The sequence below is a fragment of the Haemaphysalis longicornis genome, unplaced genomic scaffold, assembly GCF_048455015.1.
Source record: "Haemaphysalis longicornis isolate Haplotype H1 unplaced genomic scaffold, Haemaphysalis longicornis Haplotype H1 scaffold_1, whole genome shotgun sequence".
Classification (NCBI taxonomy): domain Eukaryota; kingdom Metazoa; phylum Arthropoda; class Arachnida; order Ixodida; family Ixodidae; genus Haemaphysalis; species Haemaphysalis longicornis.
The window spans coordinates 317042077-317062950 of record NW_027526203.1 but is presented as its reverse complement, the minus strand read 5'-3'; the positions used below and the strand labels follow the sequence as shown (position 1 = coordinate 317062950).

At 47.1% G+C, this 20874-nt stretch overlaps 1 protein-coding gene across 2 annotated transcripts in view; it reads right to left on the bottom strand.

The window, feature by feature from the left end:
• LOC144150968 (histidine ammonia-lyase-like) overlaps nt 1-20874 on the bottom strand; it is a 61228-nt gene that overhangs the window by 26789 nt on the left and 13565 nt on the right. The window contains exons 2-14 of one of the 2 annotated variants that reach the window (XM_077682276.1): nt 20092-20404; nt 19843-19909; nt 19337-19364; nt 19086-19160; nt 18905-18977; nt 18104-18170; nt 17975-18012; nt 16074-16199; nt 13077-13216; nt 12413-12460; nt 10184-10235; nt 9904-9999; nt 8885-8980 (exon numbers count right to left, since the gene is read on the bottom strand). In XM_077682276.1, the coding sequence (XP_077538402.1) occupies nt 8885-8980; nt 9904-9999; nt 10184-10235; nt 12413-12460; nt 13077-13216; nt 16074-16199; nt 17975-18012; nt 18104-18170; nt 18905-18977; nt 19086-19160; nt 19337-19364; nt 19843-19909; nt 20092-20332 (1147 nt within the window). In that variant the 5' untranslated portion in view covers nt 20333-20404. Of the gene's footprint in view, nt 1-8884; nt 8981-9903; nt 10000-10183; nt 10236-12412; nt 12461-13076; nt 13217-16073; nt 16200-17974; nt 18013-18103; nt 18171-18904; nt 18978-19085; nt 19161-19336; nt 19365-19805; nt 19910-20091; nt 20405-20874 lie in introns of both variants that reach the window. The other variant, XM_077682271.1, reaches the window with a different exon arrangement.

Genomic DNA, 20874 nt, shown 5'->3' with positions numbered 1-20874 from the left:
CGTTCTTGCGCTCCCTTACTTCGCCTGCGGTGTACTGGCGCGGTCAGCCACTTTTCACTACAGCCAAGATGATGATGATAAATTCTTTTATTAGGAAGGGGAGGACCGAAGGTCGCTGGAGGGGGAATGGGGAGGGAGGTAGGTGCCCACTAAATCACGCTCGCCAGGCCACTGGCAACGCCAAACTGGGCTAAGGTCACCAGGTGTTGAGGATTTCCGAGAATGTCCCTGTGTAATGCTTCTATATCTGAATTTTGAAAAACATTATGGTTTAGTCTATGAATATCAAAAGCGGAGCAGTGTAGAACAAGATGGTTCATGTTTGCTTCACACACAGTGTGACAAAAGGTACATGTGCAGGGGGCAGCGGTGCCAATGCCCTTCTTCCGGTCAGCAAGTGTCTGCCATTTATGGATGATAAGATAAAGCGCGTGGAACGCCTCGCGCCATCGAACGCTTCCTGGACACGTGGGTTAGGGGCCGTTCCACGGATTCCAACACCGACGCCGTCTTTTTCGCTCAATTGGCCATTTAATGCATTATAAGGACGCAGTTCCAGTCAGCATAATAGCTGCGAGGGGAAAAAAAGATGATTGATTGGAGGAGCGGGAATGCACGCGGTGGCCAACGAAATCGATACTAAATACGCCCTTTTATGTCCTGTCAGCGCCGTATAAGGGTGGTAATAAAGGAGCATAACCAGAGCCGAAGACGACTATTGATCAGGCGTAGCACTTGATGTAGAGGCGAGAGTTGCCGCAGTCCCGCCTGTTCGTACGGCGATAAACTCAATCCATATAACGACAACTTGCTTGGCTATCTGCAGGCTTCCTGCAACGCTGTCACCAACGCTGCTGGCACACATGCATAGGTGTCCGCAGAGGGGTGCGAGGTGATGATGACGATGATGATGATTGCTATTGGTTTCCCCTCTGTAGCGGGGTGATGACATGTCATCTTACCAAGAAGGACTAATATACCTATGTTTTATACTCTTGGTTTAATACTAGCGCTGCTTCGGGCAGGCATAAAAAGCTTATTAGGCGCAAAATACTTTTTTTTCCGTTACAGGTAGTAACTGTCCTAGGCAATACTCCCCTCTCTGCTTTTTGTTCACCGGCATTCTAATCTTCTTTCCGCCCCCTCGACAGCCTTGAAGTTAACTTCCTCTGTGCTACCCTTAAATACTAGGGCTTCTGGAAGCCGAATAAGATTTGGATGGATACCCTCTCTATTCTAACACTATGCGCCGCATAGTTTCTGTTTCTTTTCCGCAGACCTCGCACACCCCATCATTTTGTGAATACTTCTCCACAAAGCTCTTAGTTCGCAAGCAACCTGCTCTAGCCTCAAAAAGCAAAGCACTGCCCTGGGAATTATCGTACAAATTTTCCTTTCTGGTGTTCAAGTTCTCAGCCCTGTGCATCTCTAACGACGTTTTAGCTTCCATTTTTTCTCTCCATTTATTCGGTTCAATCGGCCTTGCCTCTTTTTTTGGTTACCTTGGCTGTTTTGGATTCTCCACTGTTCTTTCCGTATTTCATCGTTAGTCTTCTAGTCTTCCTTAACCACTGCGTGTTTACGCTTTTCAAGTATAGGTACCTAAAAACCTTAGCTGCCCACCTTCGTTGATCCATTGCTCTCAACCTCATCTCAAAACATATTTACTCTGTGCTTCTCGAACTTCAAACGACGCCCAGCCCATATCTCCCTGTACTGCTTCGTTAGTTGTTTTTCCATGCGCGCCTAAGGCCAAATTGCCTACCGTTCTCTGGTTCACATCAAGGCCTGATAGAACGTCTGATTTTAAGCAGAGTACAGCATTCGCAAATGTGAGACCCGGAACCATTACTCCTTTCCACAGTCCTCGCACTACTTCATATTTGTTATACCCCCACAGAGCTCTATGCTTCATTGTAGCTGCGTTTCGCTTTCCCTTACCTTTAAGTTGCTCTCGTGAGTTCTTAAGTAGTTATTCCCTTCGTTTATCCACACTCCCAAATATTTATATTCCTTTACTCTGGGTAATTCGCCTTGCTGGATAGACACTGCGTCAGTGGTAGCGTCATTGAAAACCATTATTCCCGATTTTTCTGCGCTAAAATTTAACCCGAATTCGGTGGCTTCCTGGCCACTAATAATTATTAGCCGTTGCATATCGGTCTGGTTATCAGCTAAAAGAACAATGTCGTCTGCGTATAACATTCCCGGAATACGCTGTTGTACCATTTCGCCTTGTAGCATATGAATTAGGCTGCACCCTACTTGACCTTCTTCCAGTTTCTTTTCTAACCCTGCCATGTAAAGCATAAACAGTATTGGGCTCAAAGGGCATCCCTGTTTCAGTCCCCGATGGGTGTTAACCTGCTGGGCGCATTTCTGTCCTTCCCATGTAAGGTGCACTCTATTGTCTTTATAGGTTGCTATAAGGAACTGTATCAACTCGTCATCTAATCCCTGGAGTTTCAGCATTCTCCACAGCAGTTCTCTGTTTACGTTGTCATACTGCCCCTTTAATGTCCAAGGACGTAATCCACAATGGTCTATTCTGCGCTTTCGCAATTTGAATGCATTGCGTTTTCACGAACAAATTATCAACCAATCGACTGCCTTGTCTAAATCCATTCTGCAGTTCCCCGAGTATTTCAATTTCTTCCATCCATGTTTGAATTTCTGATTTTATCGCCTGCATTACGAATCTATACACCACTGACGTTACTGTGAGTGGTCTGTATAAATCAATACTGGCTTTGTTGCCTCTGCCTTTATATATTAAATTCATCCTACTTTCTAGCCAGTCCTCTGGTATTTGTTTGGTTTGTATCACCTTATCTATTGCCCTCATAAACGATTCCTCACTTTTAGGTCCAAGCAGGTTTATCAGTTGCATTGGTATTCCGTCCGGGCCCACTGCTGTCTAGGGGGGGGGGGGGGACCTTTTGCTCTGCTTTTTTCCAATCAAGGTTGCTCAAACTTATTTCCCTTTCCGCAGTCTTCTGTGGCGCTGATGTTATCGGTGCAGGCTTCCCTACCACTATTGCCCTAAACTTCTCACTAATCACTCGATGAATGTGCGCCAACGCGTGCTCTCCTTCTAAATGTTTCCCCTCCTCATCAATCAAGAATTTTTGATGGATATCGTTTTTTGAGCTTAGTAATTCTACATGGTTCCAAAACTTCTTGGACGCGCTTTTGTCCTTCTTCCGTATTTCTTCCATCCATTGTTCGCTTTTCTGCTTGATCTTTGCTTGCACCATTTTCTGCACTTCTAGTTTTTCCCCCGGTAGATATCCCATTTTTCCTTCACTACCCCCGGTTCCATGCCAGTTCTTTTTTGCTTCTCTGTATTCTCTCGACGCCTTTCTTCGCTGGTCAATAGCCTCTTTTATTTCCTTATTCCACCAGCTTCTCGGCTTTCTCTTCCCTTTCCATCGGTTTTGTTGCTTTGCTTCATTCATCTTACCCTTTATGAACGCAATCATTTAGTCGTAATCCCAATTTTTGTCTGGGTATTGATTTCATCTTCCGCTCTATCAGCGATGATCTTTAACTGCTCATTGTTCAAGTTAGTTCCTCCGATTGTACCTATTTCTAAATTTGTCCGGGTTGCGCCTCCAAAATGCAAAGGTAAGCCGCTTGTGGTCGCTTCCTAAGCTGTCTTTTCCATTTTCATCTCTGCTCATTTTCCGCAACCTTTCGCATACTGTCTCGGATACTAGACTATAGTCTATGGGACTGTCTGTTACCGCTTTCTGACGTTATTTGTCCGTCACACTTTTTTTCCGTGTTTACTATTACAAGCCGGTTTTCCTGACATAGATCTATCACTAGAGAACCGCTGTGGTCTGTGTATCCATCCAAACCTTCTATGTGGGCATTCATATCTCCGACTAAGATTATTTCACCCGAATCTTTGAACTCGTTTATATCTCTTCTCAAACAGTTTACCATTTCTTCATTTTCCTCCCTAGCACCACTTCCGGTCCACAGATACACCACTCCTAACCACTATTTTTCCCCTCTATGGTGCCTCTAACCCATAGATGCTCTTTACGGCTTTCATGCACTCTCTGCCCGTCGGTCCCTTGTTTAATGAGCATGCCAACACCTCCCCCTCTCTTCATTCCTGTGGTCCTGTTGCAACCCCCCCCCCCCCCCCCCCCCCCAGACATAGTTGTCTATCACAGGTGGTGCTTCTAGGTCTCGGAGGTGAGTCTCGGCTAAAGTGTACACGTTTATTTTTTCCCGTTCAAGTTGGTTTTGAATTTCTACCCACTTATCCCGTTTTCTGCCTCCCTGCATATTTATGTAGCTGATTAAATATTTATTGCATTTGTTTTCCCCTTTCCACTTATGGGGTCTATTTTTGTATTTTACAAAATTGTTCGCTCTATTGTTACCACTTAAATCGCTTCTGACAACGTTCTCAGTTATGTCTGTAGGTTCTCCGGTTAGCTCTAGGCCTGGCTGCCTCCCATCGTTGAGTGTGCATGCGTCCCTCGCTTCCCCTTCATCTCCTAGTAGCTGCGCGGGGCCTCCTAAAAAAGCTACCGCTCTCCCACCTAAGCGCCACCCCACCTTGTTTACTATAACCTGGGGCTGAAGTGAATCCCGTCCCACTGAAAAGCGTGCCTATGTCCAATGCCCCCCCCCTCCCCCCCCCCTCTCTCTCTCTCTCTCTCTCTCTCTCTCTCTATATATATATATATATATATATATATATATTCATGGTGGAGGCTGCAAGGAACTTTAGTCTCACTGTCCAAATAAGCGTGGAGGCTGAATGTTCACTTTGTTTAAAAGGGAATGCGCACTTCATAAGCAGACAGAGGGGGGAACGGGGGGAGGGGGGGGGGGGCATGTTACATGATGGAGTGGAGTATGAACCAAAAGTGAATTTTTTAATAGCACTCCAAAACAAAACCACATCTTAAGTAAAAAAAAAAAAACAGACACTGAGGCGTGATGGTGTGTGGTTGTGTGCGATAGGCCGCCTCCATTGGGAGTAAAATATAAAACAAAAGCGCGTATAGAAATCTTTATTGAGAAACGATTACTTGTTATGTTCGAGCATAATCCCCACTTTGCGAGGCAGGCGATCAATGACGTCATCCTCAGGCACCAAGAACCGATACGAGCCGAAAAATAGCAGCAGCCGACAATCATATTGCGATCCATGTAGCAATCGCTCCACAACCAAAGCTATTCAAATTTTTACAAGCCCACAAGCAAAGAAGGGGTTCATTTTTCCCGATATGTGTAATTTTATGAGGACATGTATAATGCACAGAGGCAGATTCGCCGAGCTCTATGAACAAACATTCTCGCTTTGTGTTGAAATGGGACGCCTTCACTTTGCATTGCATGCGGACATGGTCAAAAATGCGAAATCGCTCAACGATTTCTTCCAACGTCCATGGTCGCAACACGCAACGTACCGTCATGGGCAAATGAAATGCGACAACGAAAATATGAACCAGAACACGCAAAATTGAAAAAAAAAAAACTGTTCCTGGAGGTCCAATAATGCTGCACTATTGGTATATTTGGAAAGCAGCGTTTCCCAACTTTGTTGCTGTAATTAAGCCACGCGTCAATTTCACTTTCATGGAAAGAAATGGCGCTGTCTGTGTGTTCTGGTTCATGTTTTCGTTGTCGCATTTCATTTTTCCATGACTGTGCATAGTCGCAACGTACAGACACGCGCAGAAGTAAACGGAGCACGTAAGCGGTGGCCGAATTAAGGTGCCTTAATTCACGCGTCCGCCGTACAGGGTGGAGACACGTATACGCTGGCGCCGCCAATTTGGGTCACTTGCTCACCACCGAAGCAAGTCATTGTATCAAAACTACCGCTAAAATTACCGCCGAAACGTGGTTTACTGGCGAGGTTTGATACATCTTAGCTGTTTCGCGCTGCTGGGTCTTGTGGGAAACGAAAAGAACAACGCGTTGAGTACTTTGACCCAATAGCGGCGGCACGGGACCGTTCGAAGGGTGTCTCCACCCTGTACGGCGGCGCTGGCATCGAGGCACCCTAGGCCTAATTGCATCGCTGCGCCGCGTAGGAGCGCTGTCGGGAACCAAGGAGAGGCGTTCTTCGGGTACGTTTGCACTGCAGCCGCCGCCCTATCTAATACATTTATTCGCCGTTCTGCTGGCGTGTCAGGCCGGGCGTAACAGTTACCAAAGGGCAGCGCTGGGCTACACAGTGGCACTGGTTACATTGCCGCTCGCAGTCGGCAGGGGTGGCGGAATCCGCCGCTGTTGGGTTCGAGGAAACTGCGCACGCACGGAAACATGCCTTGCTGCGCTCCGTAAACTGCACCCATGAAAGTCCTGTTAACAGGTGGCATAGTATTCTCCGCTTATCCGGTTTCTCGCGGCGTGCCAAGGCGATACACGAAATTATAACGCGGCTGCAAAATATGCCTAAAGAATATAGAAAGCACCCCAGAAGTGTGAGTCTCTATGGTAATTATCGTTATTTGAAAAAAAATATCCCGCTTGTGCCCATGCCGAAGAGATTTCATGAGTACGCTGTACGGAGCGCAATAAGATACGCTCGGAAGCCTACTTTTTTGCGTAGTTTCCTCGAACCCAACAGCGGCGGATTCGGTCACCGTAGCCGGCTACGAGCGGCAATGGAACCAGCACCACTGGATAGCCTAGCGCTGCCTTTTGGGAACTGTCACGCCCAGTCATACACGCCAGAAGAATGGCGATTAAACATATCGGATAGGGCGGCGGCTGCAGTGCGAACGTACCCACCGAACGCTGCTCCTTGGTTTACGGCAGCGCTCGTATACAAGGCGCAGCGATGCAATTCGGCCACCGCTCCCATTCTTCGTTTACTTCTGTGCGGACCTGTACATGGTCGCAACGTACATGGGTCGCAATATGACTGCCAGCTTCCACTATTTTTCGGCTCGCATCGGTCGTTGGGGCTTCGGGATGACTTCAACGAGCGCCCGCCGCGCAAACGGGGGATCATGCTCGATCATGCCCCATGATGATGATGATGATGATGATGATGATGATGATTTCTATTGGTTTCCCCTTTGTATCGGGGTGATGACATGTCATCTTACCAAAAAGGACTATTATACCTATGTTTTACCCTTTTGGTTCAATACTAGCGCCGCTTAGGGCAGGCACAAAAAGCTTATTAGGCACAAAATACTTTTTTTTTCTGTTACAGGTGGTAACTGTCCTAGGCAATATTCCCCTCTCTGATTTTCGTCCACCAGCATTCTAATGTTCTTTTCGTCCCCTCGACAGCCTTGAAGTTAACTTCCTCTGTGATACCCTTAAATCCTAGGGCTTCTGAAAGCCCAATATTCCCTTCATGTAGATGAAGGGAATATAAGCCTCATAAGCCTCCTTATGAAGTTGGCTTTCCCTCACTATGAATACGTGTGCAGTGGAGCACCCTTTACAGACATAAGGACTAATACGTTGCTGTAAAAACGCCCCTGTATTCCTTCGAAAGGGGCTTGGCGCTAACATCATCCCAATCTTTCTACTGACTGCATAGTTTTAAGTGCGGAGCACTGTAGGGACACGACTTGTCGTCGTTGGTCGTCTGGGGTTCCGGTATCTGGCTACCGAGGTCACGGCGCTACGCACCCAAACAGAGGCTTCGAAAAGAGCACCGCTTCCCCTGTCCGGATCGAACCCGGGTCACTCGCGTTGGAAAGCTTATGCCCATTCCATTGCGCCGCTGAGGCACACGTTACTCATATGCAAAGTGTTGGTGGTGATCTTTGCTCTGCGCCGTTTCCACGGACGCTGCCGTTACTAGGCCGCAATTAATAATAAAATAAGATAATAATAAAATAAAATAAAATAACGCAATAATATAAAATATGGAAAACATGAATTGACGCACTAATTACCCCACATTAATGAAAACTCAATCCAGTGTCTCTTTATAGGACTTTTAAGGAGCCGTGATGCCCTCTTTTGACTACTTTCGGTATCAACGTCAGGCTGATACTGAAACTAGTTAAGAGAAGGCGCCGCAGCCCCTCTGGCGAATCACTGCTTCGCACTTTGACAGCTTTCACGTTGAGTGAAACTGCTTGAATTTTTTTGGCTCACGTGTTGGCCTCAAAATTGTGGCTATGTTTAAACTACAGACTGAGGATAACTTCATTGGTCCAATACGACCAATGACAGCTTCCTTGAGTGCTACACTTTCTCCCATAAATCTGCTTCGTCACAACGTAAGCGAAATACCAATCAGTACGACCAGTGAATCAAGTTGAGCGAATAACGAGACCCAGCATGCCATTTGACGTTTAAAAAACACAAAGAGAACAGGTCTCTGTTGTTGCAAAACGCATTGAGGAGATCACGTTTCTCATTGCACTGGGCCGCAGAGCGCATCACATTTTAGAGTAAAGTGCATTATAACTCCTGTCATACAGCAAAGCTGCCCTGTTTGACGCAGTGACTGGTTACTCCTGTGCGCTGTAGCGAAATGAATTCACATGATTTGTATAAGGTAGCTTGCAAAACGCCGTTATTATTATTTTTTTAATGGAAACCATCGCCAGTAAATACATCCGCAGCGATGTTTTCAGGAACACAGCGATAGGGAAAAAATGTCCCCGAAAACGGAGCCGTGCGGCACAGTGTTGTATTAGGATCCTGCGGTGCAACACAACTGAACACAGAAATTGCATGCTTCCCGTTACTCAATGCAAAACAATGCAACATCAGCATAAAAACACGACTACCGCACGGGCCATTTTGCCTTACTTGCCACATAGGGTCATTTTTTGCGGAACCATTTCTGCCAAGTCTTTTTTCTGGCAGCATTATTTTCCGTGCCGGCGTTTATTATTATTATTAATGCAGCGCTGCATCTTGTTCTCACCAGCAATCTCCGACGGGAACGTCTCCGAGTGCAGGAGGGCGCGCAGCCTCTTTGCTACCAGGCCTTGTCCCCAATGTGGCCGGATTTTCTGGATGTCTGCGAAGACAAAAGAAGAGCGCCTACAGTGCGAATTTCTAGCGATATAACCCGCCGAAGCTTCCCCTGAGCTATGAAGCACGCCATCTGTTTTTGACCACCTGTCCCTCTTTTGCGTTCGAAACGTCGTGTATAGGCCTTTCTTTCCGTATTTCAATCGCACCAGAGGTACAACTGCCGCATACAAGCATGCAAAAACAAAGGGGGAGGGGGGGGGGGGGGGCAGTCATTTTATATTTCCTTGCAAAGTGTTGTATGAAGCAGAAAGCCGAGGCATACGGGTTGTCTCCGGTATCGGAGATTGCTGCTATTGCCCATTAGATGGTTCACATCTCCTTCTGTTACCCGCCGCGGTGGCTCAGTGGCTATGGCGTTGTGCTGCTGAACACAGGGACGCGGGTTCGATTTTAAAGATCCCCGGGTGGTCAAAATTAATCCGGAGCCCTCCACTACGGCGCGCCTCATCGCCTGGGTTGCGTCGGCGCGTTAAACCCTACAATCAATCAATCTCCTGCTGTTATATTTACCCTGATGGTGGGAAGACATCTTTCCCATCACGCGTGGCTGGTAATGGTGCAACTTTTTAAAAGAAAATCCCCCGTCGTATCACTCTGGCAAATATAAATTGAATCCAAGGTTGCGCGGGGATCGGCAAAAAGGCAAATGAACGCTCGCGTCTATATAAAACGTTCTGCTTTAAAACGCGTATAAAGTATTTGCATTCATAAGCACTATGTCTAAAACGACAACTACATGCACCACATGCATAGATCTATCTGTCCCGCCGCCTTTTGCAAACGGCGACAGCAATAAAGACGCAATTTAGAAAATGCGAGTGCTTCGAATGGCTGAAGCACGCTCGTAATGGTACGATGAATGTTTCCAAACGCGCGTTGACACGCTTGGAGTCGAGCAGTGCTTACCACTTTCGAAAGCTCGCGTGGTGCCCTTGAGGACCTCTAACGTCAACGCTGCCACCACATCCGCTTGCTGACTCAGTATGGTGGCTCTCTGCACGGCTGTGAATGGAGCAAACAAATAGAGGGAAAGTTTTGTTTCACAAAAATGTGAGTACGGTGAAAATTCTCCCTGAAAATTCTCCCTGAGATAGGTAGAGGTTATTAACCGCAATGTTAGAAAAATATGCCGAACACGTAGTTATGAAGCATACAAAGAGTCGGAACCAACTTTTTTTTATCTTACCTTCAGCACCAATAGATGTGATGAGCTGTGTTCCATTCAGAAGACAAAGACCCTGCACAGCAGATGTTAAAGTATGCCGTTATTTAACCTCCTAAAAGTCTCTTACTAATCTTAGACATAAAAGGTATCTATAGTGTTACAATGAATCTCTAAATTTTTGTTCGTGCCCGTGTGCATGAACAGTTGTAGGGCAGAAGTTAAAAATAAAACACCGGCGGCGCAACAGTGATATTTCCAGGCAAACATTACCCCGCGTAAGCCTACCAACGTAGATATATATATGCGTCGAGATTCAGGCCGTTGTGAATAATAGTTAGTTCACAGTGAAGTTTCAAAAATATTTTGCTCTCATTAGCTCTGCACTTCAAATAAATTTGCCGCTACGTGTGAATTAAGGTCCCAGAGAATGGCTGTAGCTCCTTTTAATGTACTTAACATAAACCACGTTTGTTCTCCAAGACGAAGCTATAACCGTACCGAGGTTTGCCTAACTCATTGTGTTAGCAACCACAGTGTTGGAATAAACGATACGAGGTCGCTGCTTGCGCATGCTGCTTTAACGGCTGCATGCATGAAAATGGCCTCCAAACGAGTTGTTCGGCGCTACAACCGCCGGGTAGGCGCCTTTCGCAGCGGTTATCTCTTTTGACGCGCCACCGCCGTTTTCGCTTTCAGCTTAAACCGCGGTCACCCAGAGCCTTTTGTTGGTGGATGCCGCTTGTAATAATAATACACGACCCCTCGATTTACAACAACGCTTCGTGCGCTTAATACACTAATAATACGATGAAATGACGTAGTTTAACTTTCATATAGCCAAAGCTCCGAAAGCTCTCATAATTCGTTGGACCTTTTGACGCGGTTTCTGGCTTATTGGATCGTTTGACTCTGTGAATCTTTTGACTCTTTCGACTTCTTGACCATAAGCACATGTGGGAGCGCGCTACCGTGAGCTTTACTTAGACGAGTGGTTCGACCACAATTACGTAGACTCGCGGCCCGCTGGACGCGCATGCATGTGAAGCTTTCCGAGGTGTTTGTCCGCCTCGGCGGACTCGATGGCCTTTGATCCCGGATGACAGCATCGTCGAAGTCGACGACACATGCTCGTGTGCAAGAGGGAAGGGTGCCCTCTCGGTGTGAGTGTATATTCCTGTGTGAGAACTCTGTCAGGGTTTCCCTGATTGTTGCACTCCAGGCAACAGCGTTGGGAAAGGAAAAAAAAAATCAATGCTGCTTTTTTTAGAGAAAGATGTTAAAATGCAAAGCTTTCTCCCATGCATCCTGAGTCAAAGTCAAAGTCGAAAACCCAAACTGCTTCGACCGTGCCGGAATGGTGCGTCGGATAGACGTCGGCTTCACAACGCGAAGGAGCCAGGTTCGATTCCGACCACGGGAAGCGTTTTCTTCTTGAGACGCTTGATGTGCCTTCGCTTATCATCGCCATCGTTTTGTGAAACCTATCTAAGATTCCTGCAGTGCGTTTTGCGCGACGAACGAAGCCATCAGTGAGGTATTGAAAGCTTCGCTTTAATAGGGATGGACCGGAACGATTTTATTTTGCCCCGGCACCCAGGAGCGCGCGCCCTGTTTACTGAGATCAGAATCAATCATGTAACATACTGTACAAAGTCCCTTCTTTCTTCGTCCTACTAGGCCCCGATGTTCGCCGCGACTGGAGGCAAACCGAGTCAATCATCGGCCACGCACCTAGAGTCGTAACAGCGGCGTACTTCTTAAAGCTGTTTGTTACCCTACGTAATTATGTTGCGCTAATTAACTCAGAAATATTCTAAACCCGAATTTGAAAATGCTTGTACTTTTAAACCTCGCACCCGTTCAGTCACGATCTCCTGTACACGACGGCGCCGTGGTCACCTTTGTGGCGGCGAGCAGTGCTGAGTATACGTCTCTTCCCGCGAGGAAACCTGAGTTACCTGACCACCAGCCGTTTCTTACTTTCTCAGCATAATGGCTTGTCACAGACGACATACTCTTCGTTCATTCCATGCCAGGTAAATCAAATGCATTTCATGCACTCCCTTAAGTCTGCGGGTCTTTTATTATTATTATTATTATTATTATTATTATTATTATTATTATTATTATTATTATTATTATTATTATTATTATTATTATTATTATTATTATTATTATTATTAGAACTATTACATGGCATACAAATAATAACTGATTGATTATTATTATTCATACAGACAATACACTTACCTCCTTTGGCTTGAGCGTAATTGGCTTCAGCTTGTGCGATTCAAGTACCTGCGAGAAACGTTTTCGCCATTACTATAGCGGACGGTCGCAAATGGCGAACCAAAGAGATAGCATTAACACTCAACATTGGTGCTGTGGGCAACGTGGGATAAGGAGAGGATAATGCTCCAAGTCAGTGCGTGGGCTTTTTTGGGGGGAGTGTAAATATAATGCGAGGGTGCGGTGGCTTCGCGGCTTTCGGCTGTGTGCGTACCTGTACGCTGGGCAAAAAATAGTAGCAGAAAACCATAGATTCAGGAAAAACGGGGTTCTATTTTGATGACGAAATAAATTTGGCGAGTGCGCGTATCCGCTTTTGTACAGATTGTTAGCTAGGAGGCCATTCTTTCCTGCGTATGTGGCTTGGCGGAAAAACTGCTACTCGAGCTGTTGCGGCATGCAAAGTTACTCGATGAGGTGACTGTGATGCTTATGCGCACTCAGTTTCCGCTACTCCTTTACAAATGTATCTGCTCTACTCTTGCACTCGTCTAAGAGCGGATATGTTCTCGATCATCTCAAAGAAAGTCTTTTCTGAGCTCTTCCCGGTTTAGTCGGGTCGCGTTTCGCAGCAGCAGCTCGGGGAGCCTCCGGCCGGCCACCCATCCGGCGGCGGCCCACTCACGTATTGGGCGTCGCCCCAGCCGGTCTCGGGGCTCCACATCTTGCCCTCGCCGATCAGGCCCAGTGCCAGGTGGGCCAATGGCGCCAGGTCTCCGCTGGCCCCGACGGTGCCTTGCTCGGGCACCCACGACAAGCAGGACGCTGCAGCGGTGCGCGCACACGGATCGTCAGACATCGCTGCCCCGTGTTTTGTGGCGGGATGGGATTTAACGTGAAGCCAACAGGGCAAAAGGAAAGAAAAGAGAAGGATGTGGGGAAGTTAAAGAAAATTCCCTTCCTTCGTTCCTGGTATGGACTTTTTTGCCTGGTTGCTTCGACGGATTATGCGTCCACCCTTAACCCGCAAGGGAACAATGACACCGACTGTACGTGCCGTACAAACGGAAGACAGATTTTGAACGTACACTGTGTGTATACCTCCAGGCACGTCCAGGTGTGATATTGACAAGTTCATGGCCGCGAAATTTGCATAGGTTACCTGTGATGACACTGCCCTTGTGATCATCGTTGGAGACTTGAATGTGGACATTTCAAAACCAGACAAGAAGTGGTTCACTTGGTACGGGCTGGGGCAGTTTGGTTTGAAGGGCCACGCCAGTCCAAGCCACTCAGCAACGGTCGTGTATACATTTAACTTTGGCCAAGAATGTGCCTAACGTTGTAAGCGAACCACTCAGTGTATATCACAGTAATCGTAAAGCTATTTCTCCTACCATTGCGAAATGATGAAACTAAATATGTGCACCCTTGTCTAACTTTGTGTGATGCGCTACAGCTTCGCTGGTCATTCACCTTCACAGAGTGGAATGGCTTTTCATCTTTTAAACCGTCTGTTACCTTGCTTTCTTAACAAATGCGGACTTTTTCTCTACCCAGCTAACTTTAGGCAGGCTTCCCGAAACTTCTATACCGAATTTAAAATCTGCTCAGCAGAGAGGGGATAAATGTTGTGTTGAACACGTTGCAATACGCTCCTTGTGGTGTGGAATTTTTTGAAATTATTAGCTGTCATCAACATCCAAGAAAGCTAAGGTAGAACACAGCGGGGTGAGTCCCCGGGTGGCTGAGCGTGCGCGGACGTCTTTTATAAACTCCTAGCCTGCTGTCTGGCTATCCACAGTAGCGCATGCGGACGTCACCCGGCCTTGGAAAACACTACTGCCCTTTGTAGACACCTTCACTGTCAAGAAAACACATTGTTTGTCCGAATAATACAAAGAAAGAGGAAAGATGTCTAGAGAAGCAACGCTGAGTGACGAAGAATTGAATTTAATTAATCAAATGCAGTGTCTCTTGATTATGTGGCCATATTTTTTATTTATAGCTCCCAATTTTTTTTTCTCATAATGTCTGCACTCATCGCCTTCCCGGTATATATGCGCATATACCGCTTAATAGGTGCAGCATGCCTTTGTTGTATTTGCTTTTATTTTTAGCTGGATAATTCTCTAATGGACTTTCCAAATAAAATAGAGCTAGCGCGCGACTTTTTTCTTTTTTTTCTATTGTCCGCGTCTGTTTTAAACTCTTTTGTCGATGTGCAAGCAGTGTCGCGGTCTCTAAAAGCGATAGTTTTTCTTGGGGAACTTATACTGAACAGCTACCTCACTGAATTCGAATTTGCCGGGAAAAAAAGTAACATATTTTCGGAAGAGAAAGTAAGCCGGCCGACGGTGGCTATCGAATTCCGGTCTCACTAAGTGCAGGTACGTGGGGCATGGGGCCCGCAAGTTGAATCGATAAAAGTCAGTTTGATGGTTTCAAAGCTAGACATCCTCGCCCATAATAGACAGACAAGACAGCACCCACCACCACATGCCTCACTCACGCTCCAACAGGCCACCGCACACCAAAGACTACAAACTCAATCACTCCTCACTCCGAGGACCCCAAATCTACGGGGATGCTTGTCCATACTGAACCATTCTTCACTTCAGCGCATCCTGAGGGCATGCCAGTCCACCCCCTCAAAGCACGAGCGTGTGCACCCGCTTATCACCTGCTCACCCCCAGAGTACCCTCACCCTAACTGACCCAAGCAGCCTCCCCACAAGAAGAACTGAGCGGCCCAGCGGAGGACACCGCATTGCCCCGGTGTAATGCGCTGCACCCGCGAGCAACAACGCTGGGGTCCTTGCGCAGTTGGCGGCTCCATTGTAACGTCTCTTCTCTGGAGGGAAGGAAGATAGCTGAAAATGGGTGCGCCGGCTGCGTTACAGAGTCTGCGGTACGGCGCGCAACATTTAGCGAAACACCAGGAAAGTGCACACATCGCTTCTCCACGTAGCTTGCTGCAAATTAAGGAAAGACGCTGAATTTTTTTGGCCGTGCTGCAAGCAGTTGTATTCCAGGGACGCACCCACGTGAATTTGTTGGCCATGGCTGCAACCTAAATCTGGAAAAGCGTCTACTATTTTAATAATGTTAGGTCAACCATCGGCTAATTTTCTCTGAGCTCTGCACACCGGAACTTTCAGTCCTTATCCATTGCTCCTTACATGAGATGTCATTCATTACCTTTCAGAATCCCTCGTGACGCTTCCGGCATTGCGCAGCTTTATTTTGCAGGGGTGTGCAAAAGCTTGCTTTTTTTCTCTCCCCTACCCCGTCCCTGTTGTTTCCATAAACGTTTTCTCTCTCTCTCTCTCTCTCTCTCTCTCTCTCTCTCTCTCTCTCTCTCTCTCTCTCTCTCTCTCTCTCTCTCTCTCTCTCTTTCTCTCTCTCTCTCTCTCTCTCTCTCTCCGCCACACCGGCCGCACGTGCTCGCAGTAAAGTGCAGGGCCGTGGGCTGTACAGGTTTCTATAATTTTCAATACTTTGAGGATGCGTGGCGCAGCTGTCACGATTTCACCGAACGGTAAACCAGGATTCCCAGGTCCCAGTGTGACCCGTTTTACCGTCGAAGTGCGCGTTCGTGAGTTACTATGCACACCCTCTACAAGACAACTGTGGAGAATGAGGGAGGGGAAACGAAGAGGAGAAGGAGCTCTGCAATCACCGTTGAAGGCTTCCACCAGCTGCTGCAGGCACTCGATCGATATCCCGCTGTAACCCTTGGACAGGACGTTGATGCGAAGGGCAAGCAGCATCCGTGTCTTCTCGGGTGACAGTGGGTTCCCGACGCCTACCGAAAGGAAGACACTATTTTTGTGACTCCCGCGGTTCTACGCTGCACGCGCACCCTTTGAGACCGTAACGAAAACAGTGCGCCAACTAACTGCCTGTCTGGAGCGCTCTGCATTAAGCACCGCCGTGTTGATTGCTATCGCTGTCAGTGTAGCCACATGTTTGTCATTTATGGGGACACCGAAGCGAGTCGTAAATATTATCTAATTTCCTTACCATACTAAGGGCTATTATAAGGCGCAAGCCGTGTTCTGAGTTTTCCGAGCCAAATTACGTGAATTTTAACGAGAAAAACGCGTTGCCAAATTTTGTTTCTTTCGCACAAGCCTGCAAGCCGATTTTGCTTGCGTCGGCTGTGACAAAACGCTGGCATGTTGGCAGTTAAATTTAACTGATTGCTAACGTGTTTAATGTGTACAACCTGTATACGAATAGCAAAAAGTTGATTTAACCATGGAATGTATGAAAGTCATTTCACGTCTGAGATAGCATGCGAACAGGCTGCAAACAAGTGTGACGTCAGTGCGGTAGTTGATGTGGCCGCCGCCAACGGCGCATGGTGTTTTCTCCTGTGTCGCCGACTACAGATGAACTAGGACCCTAGACTTCCGCTGGACAGGGGCATTACGGATTTAATGTGCTGAACAACGAAATGCAGTCACAAATAAGGTTTCGACAAACCCACTTCAGTCTCCCTTTAAGGCAGTGCAGCATTCCAAACAGCGTGGACTGAATACGGAGAATTGTCGTATTGCGTTAAGGGACTGCAGTTGATTGCGCCAATATGGGGCATTAGCTAGTCATTGCAGTATACTAACGCGATTGTGCCGCGCTTATTTTGGCGCAAATACGGTTCTGGCGTTGGTCTACAGTTCAGTGAAGCAAACAAACCCTAGTTCAGTCCGTCCAGTTAACTAAAGATATTGTTAGTTTGCGGTTACTAATTTTAGTTATCGAGTTATATCATCAGGGAGGTGTTGCCCCGACACATGATAATGGCGACTTTGGAAAAAAAAAAAGATCTTAAGCATTAAAGGAGCCATGAAGACAAAATACAAGTTTGGTTTATTAGAAAGATTGCTTAGTCCCGATAACAATGACACCAATACCATCGCAATCTTCGAACAAATAACGGAGATATTAAAGAAAACGTGTGAAGCAGTCGCGACCCCCTAGCCAATTTCCCGCAACTCTTCTATGACGTCACGGAACCTTGTTTGTGCGATTGGCGGCCGCCTAACTGACCTGTCGCGACGAGACATGACTGGACGTCTGTAATGGGGCCTCTAGTTACATTTGACCGCATCACTTGAATGCTGACGTGCAGTTAACGCACTGAAAATTATGTTTTATTGTTGGCCCGTATGACGTCATTCTTGCTCATAACACGTCACTGTGGCGCAAAATTTGAAAGTTTTTAAATACTTGCTTTTTTTCGTTAAAAAACATCTTTTGTGGCTGTAATGGAGCTGAGTGAGATACTGAATCCTAGTTCTTTCAAATTAAACGAAGTTGTATTTTCTCTTCATGGCTCCTTTAAGTAATGTTTGTCGCAAACCCTGCTCAAGCACCGCATGTTGTTGTTGAATCACGATTTCCATCTGTTCGAAGAGATGCGAGTTTAGTAGTTATAGCATGCTAGGTTTCTCGGCCAATACCTGTGCAATGTTGCTGCAAGTAAAGGCAAAAAAAAAAGGAAATTGTAACGCTCCTTGAAATCGATATAGTAAAGGTAAAGGTGCATGCAGTGTTAAGTAAGTGACAAGGTCTTACCTGCTGCGTGCGAGCGAACAAGATTTTCTTGCAGCTCCCTGCGCAAAACAAAACGATATGCTTTTACAAGTGCTGGAATATTGCTCGCATTTTACAGTGCTCGGTCATACATGAATAAGCCATGCTTACTTTAGGTTGTCATCAGGAATGACCACACGGGCAAATTTGCCGAAGCCAGTGTTTATGCCGTATGCCACTGAAAGTGAACGTACGAAAACTTTGAGTCTCAAGGTAAATAGCGATTATATTCCGCGTGTATTTCTTATGAAATTATGTTACAGTAATACGGGCCTCGAGGGTCAAATACGTGACCCGTGCACAGATCCTTTTGTTAAGCTAGCGCATGCATACACCGTGAGAAACGCAGGAAGTTAAGGCATGACACGGGATTATGTGCAAAAGAGCACCTTTACTGATACACTTCCAAGTCTACAATGAGGGCGCGGTAGCGCCATTCAGCTACATTGACGTCGGCGGCCTGTCTTGAAAAGCGGACATTTACGTTTCATCGTGGAAGACGGTGTTACGACTACAGGCTTAGTTAAAAAGGCCGACAGAACCTTTTACTAGAGGTTCGTCTTGCCTCCTTGTTTCTTCAAAGTCAGTGTTACTCATAACTGCACTGCTGACCTCATGCACCCAACAGACACGGCAAATCTCGTCAGATCCCAAGACAAATTCGAGTTCTATTATACGTAAAACTGTTCTATAAAGACATTATTCTGATGCCGCGCATTTCTCGTCAATTTTTGTTTTCCAGAGTTGTGAAAGGAATTCGCTGCATGTTCCTAGCAGAGCTGCCGCAATACATCGCCCTGAACACGAAACTGGGTGGCCGGAGAATGACGCCGTCATAACGTGTGTAGCCTGGCTGGCTGGGCACTTGCACCAGAAGCAGCACGGCGAAGTAACAAATGAACGTGATATTACCTTTGTTCTCTTTCAAAATGGCCTCCAGCATCTCTCTGGCCATTTTTACTCGTTCAATGGAGTCACTGCTCAGCTGAAAAAAAAAAATAGAATACACACAGAGTAACACAACTTGTTAGTGTCTGCGTGGGCCTACATTCCGTGGGAGAAGAAAGTGAAGAAGGCGAAAGCGCATGCGTACCTGTATTTTGTATTTTCCTCTGCCCAGCTCGAGCAGGTCTTCGGGCGTCAAGTTGTTTCCATCTATAGTCATCACCTTGAAAGCAATCCAGAACGAACGCATGAAGCTCATTTGCGCACACCCGGACAAACAGTTGGACGCATGAGCGCAACCGAATCCATGCACGGCAATGCGTCACTTCTCTTGTTCTCGCCCGACTAATGTACGGGTCGCAAAATCATGAGAGGTTCGCATAGAAATGGCTGGTATACCTGTGTTGGTGTCTTGAACTTCCCTGGGCTGTGAGTGTTTGTGAAGGAGGTTTGTCGGACGCCATTCGGGCTGCCTTGTGAACGCTTTTCAGAACAATGATCCTCTCCACTGAAAAGATGCTACGCCTTCTGCAAAGCGTGTGGCTGGACTGAGACACGAGGACATTGTTAATGCACAGACGGCAAGTCTAGCAGAGAAACCACCTTATCCCTTACCAGCTGCCACGACTGGGTTTACGCCTCGTAAAAATGAAAGAATGTCTTCAGCCCACGCATTCCACATGTTTGCCGATTAAATTAAAAGCAGCCATTTTACTATCTTCTCCAAGGGTGTCGCGATGAACATAAGGGCGTTCATTTCTACCATTGATGTGTACTGTGACGCACAGCATTGACCGTGATGGAAACAGCACCTGTGGCGGCCAACTGCGCGCAGGGTTTCGGGGTCTCGAAGCGACGCCGAAGTTACCTCCACAGCCAAGCGTGCAGAATTATGTAAAGGATACACTTGCTCCGGGACGTATGTTATTTCCGCAGGTCCAGTAACGGGCGAGGGACGATCCGTCTCCAGAACTGTGTCCAAACAAAAACGCCCATTAGGTCATTAAAAGCTCTAAAAGAGACACTTCATAACGCACACGCTGTATCCCAAATATGAACACTCGTTTCTGAGTGGACGAAAAAATTCCACGTAGGGCAAACACTTGGGAAACCACAAAAGCATTACTCGAAACAAGCAATCGTCGCGCGCTCACCAACAGACAGGAACTCGTTGTCGTCGAGTACATTCCTGATGACGTCGTCGCCATCAATAATGGCACCGCCGCGGGTTTTCCGTATCTGGAAGACCTTCTCGGTACGGCCGTCCAGGTAGGAGGACGGCTTGAGCTTCATGTAGCGCCGCAGCGCCTCTTCGCCTAGCCACCGCACCGTCTGGCGGCCGTCGCGGCACGGCACGGCCAGCCATTCGCCGCGCACACGCACCGAGACCTTCATCTCCCGCTCCTGCGCTCCACACGAAGCAGTTCTTCTCGGCACCGAATGGTACGGCCTCCGCTCACCAGTCACCTGCGCACAAACACCTCGTGAGTGCGTGCCTTGCGCGCGGACAATACGTGTCGCTCAATGTGGACTCGGGGCTGAGAATGAGCCTTCTGGAGATAATGTCGGCGGTGCACACAGGCTTCGCCTGGAGGCTGTATGCTAAAAGCTGCTACACGTTACGCATCCATACAGCCCAGACGCACACGAGTGCATTGTGTGGGTGTTCGAATAGCGATTCCCGCATAGCGCATTAACGCGAAACGCAGCAGAAAACCTGAGTCGAAGCATATACAAGACGAGAAAATCGGTTCAGTTCTTTTCAGTTCAGTTTATTGTAACCGATAACGAAGGGACAGTGCGTGGCGGTTGATAATACAGAGGAGGAGGATGAACTTTATTAAGAGCATCGTAATGTGGAGAAAGAGGTTCCGAAGTCTGGCACATAGGTGGGACCTCTTGTAAATGAACAGTAAATAATACATAGAAGCAATCAA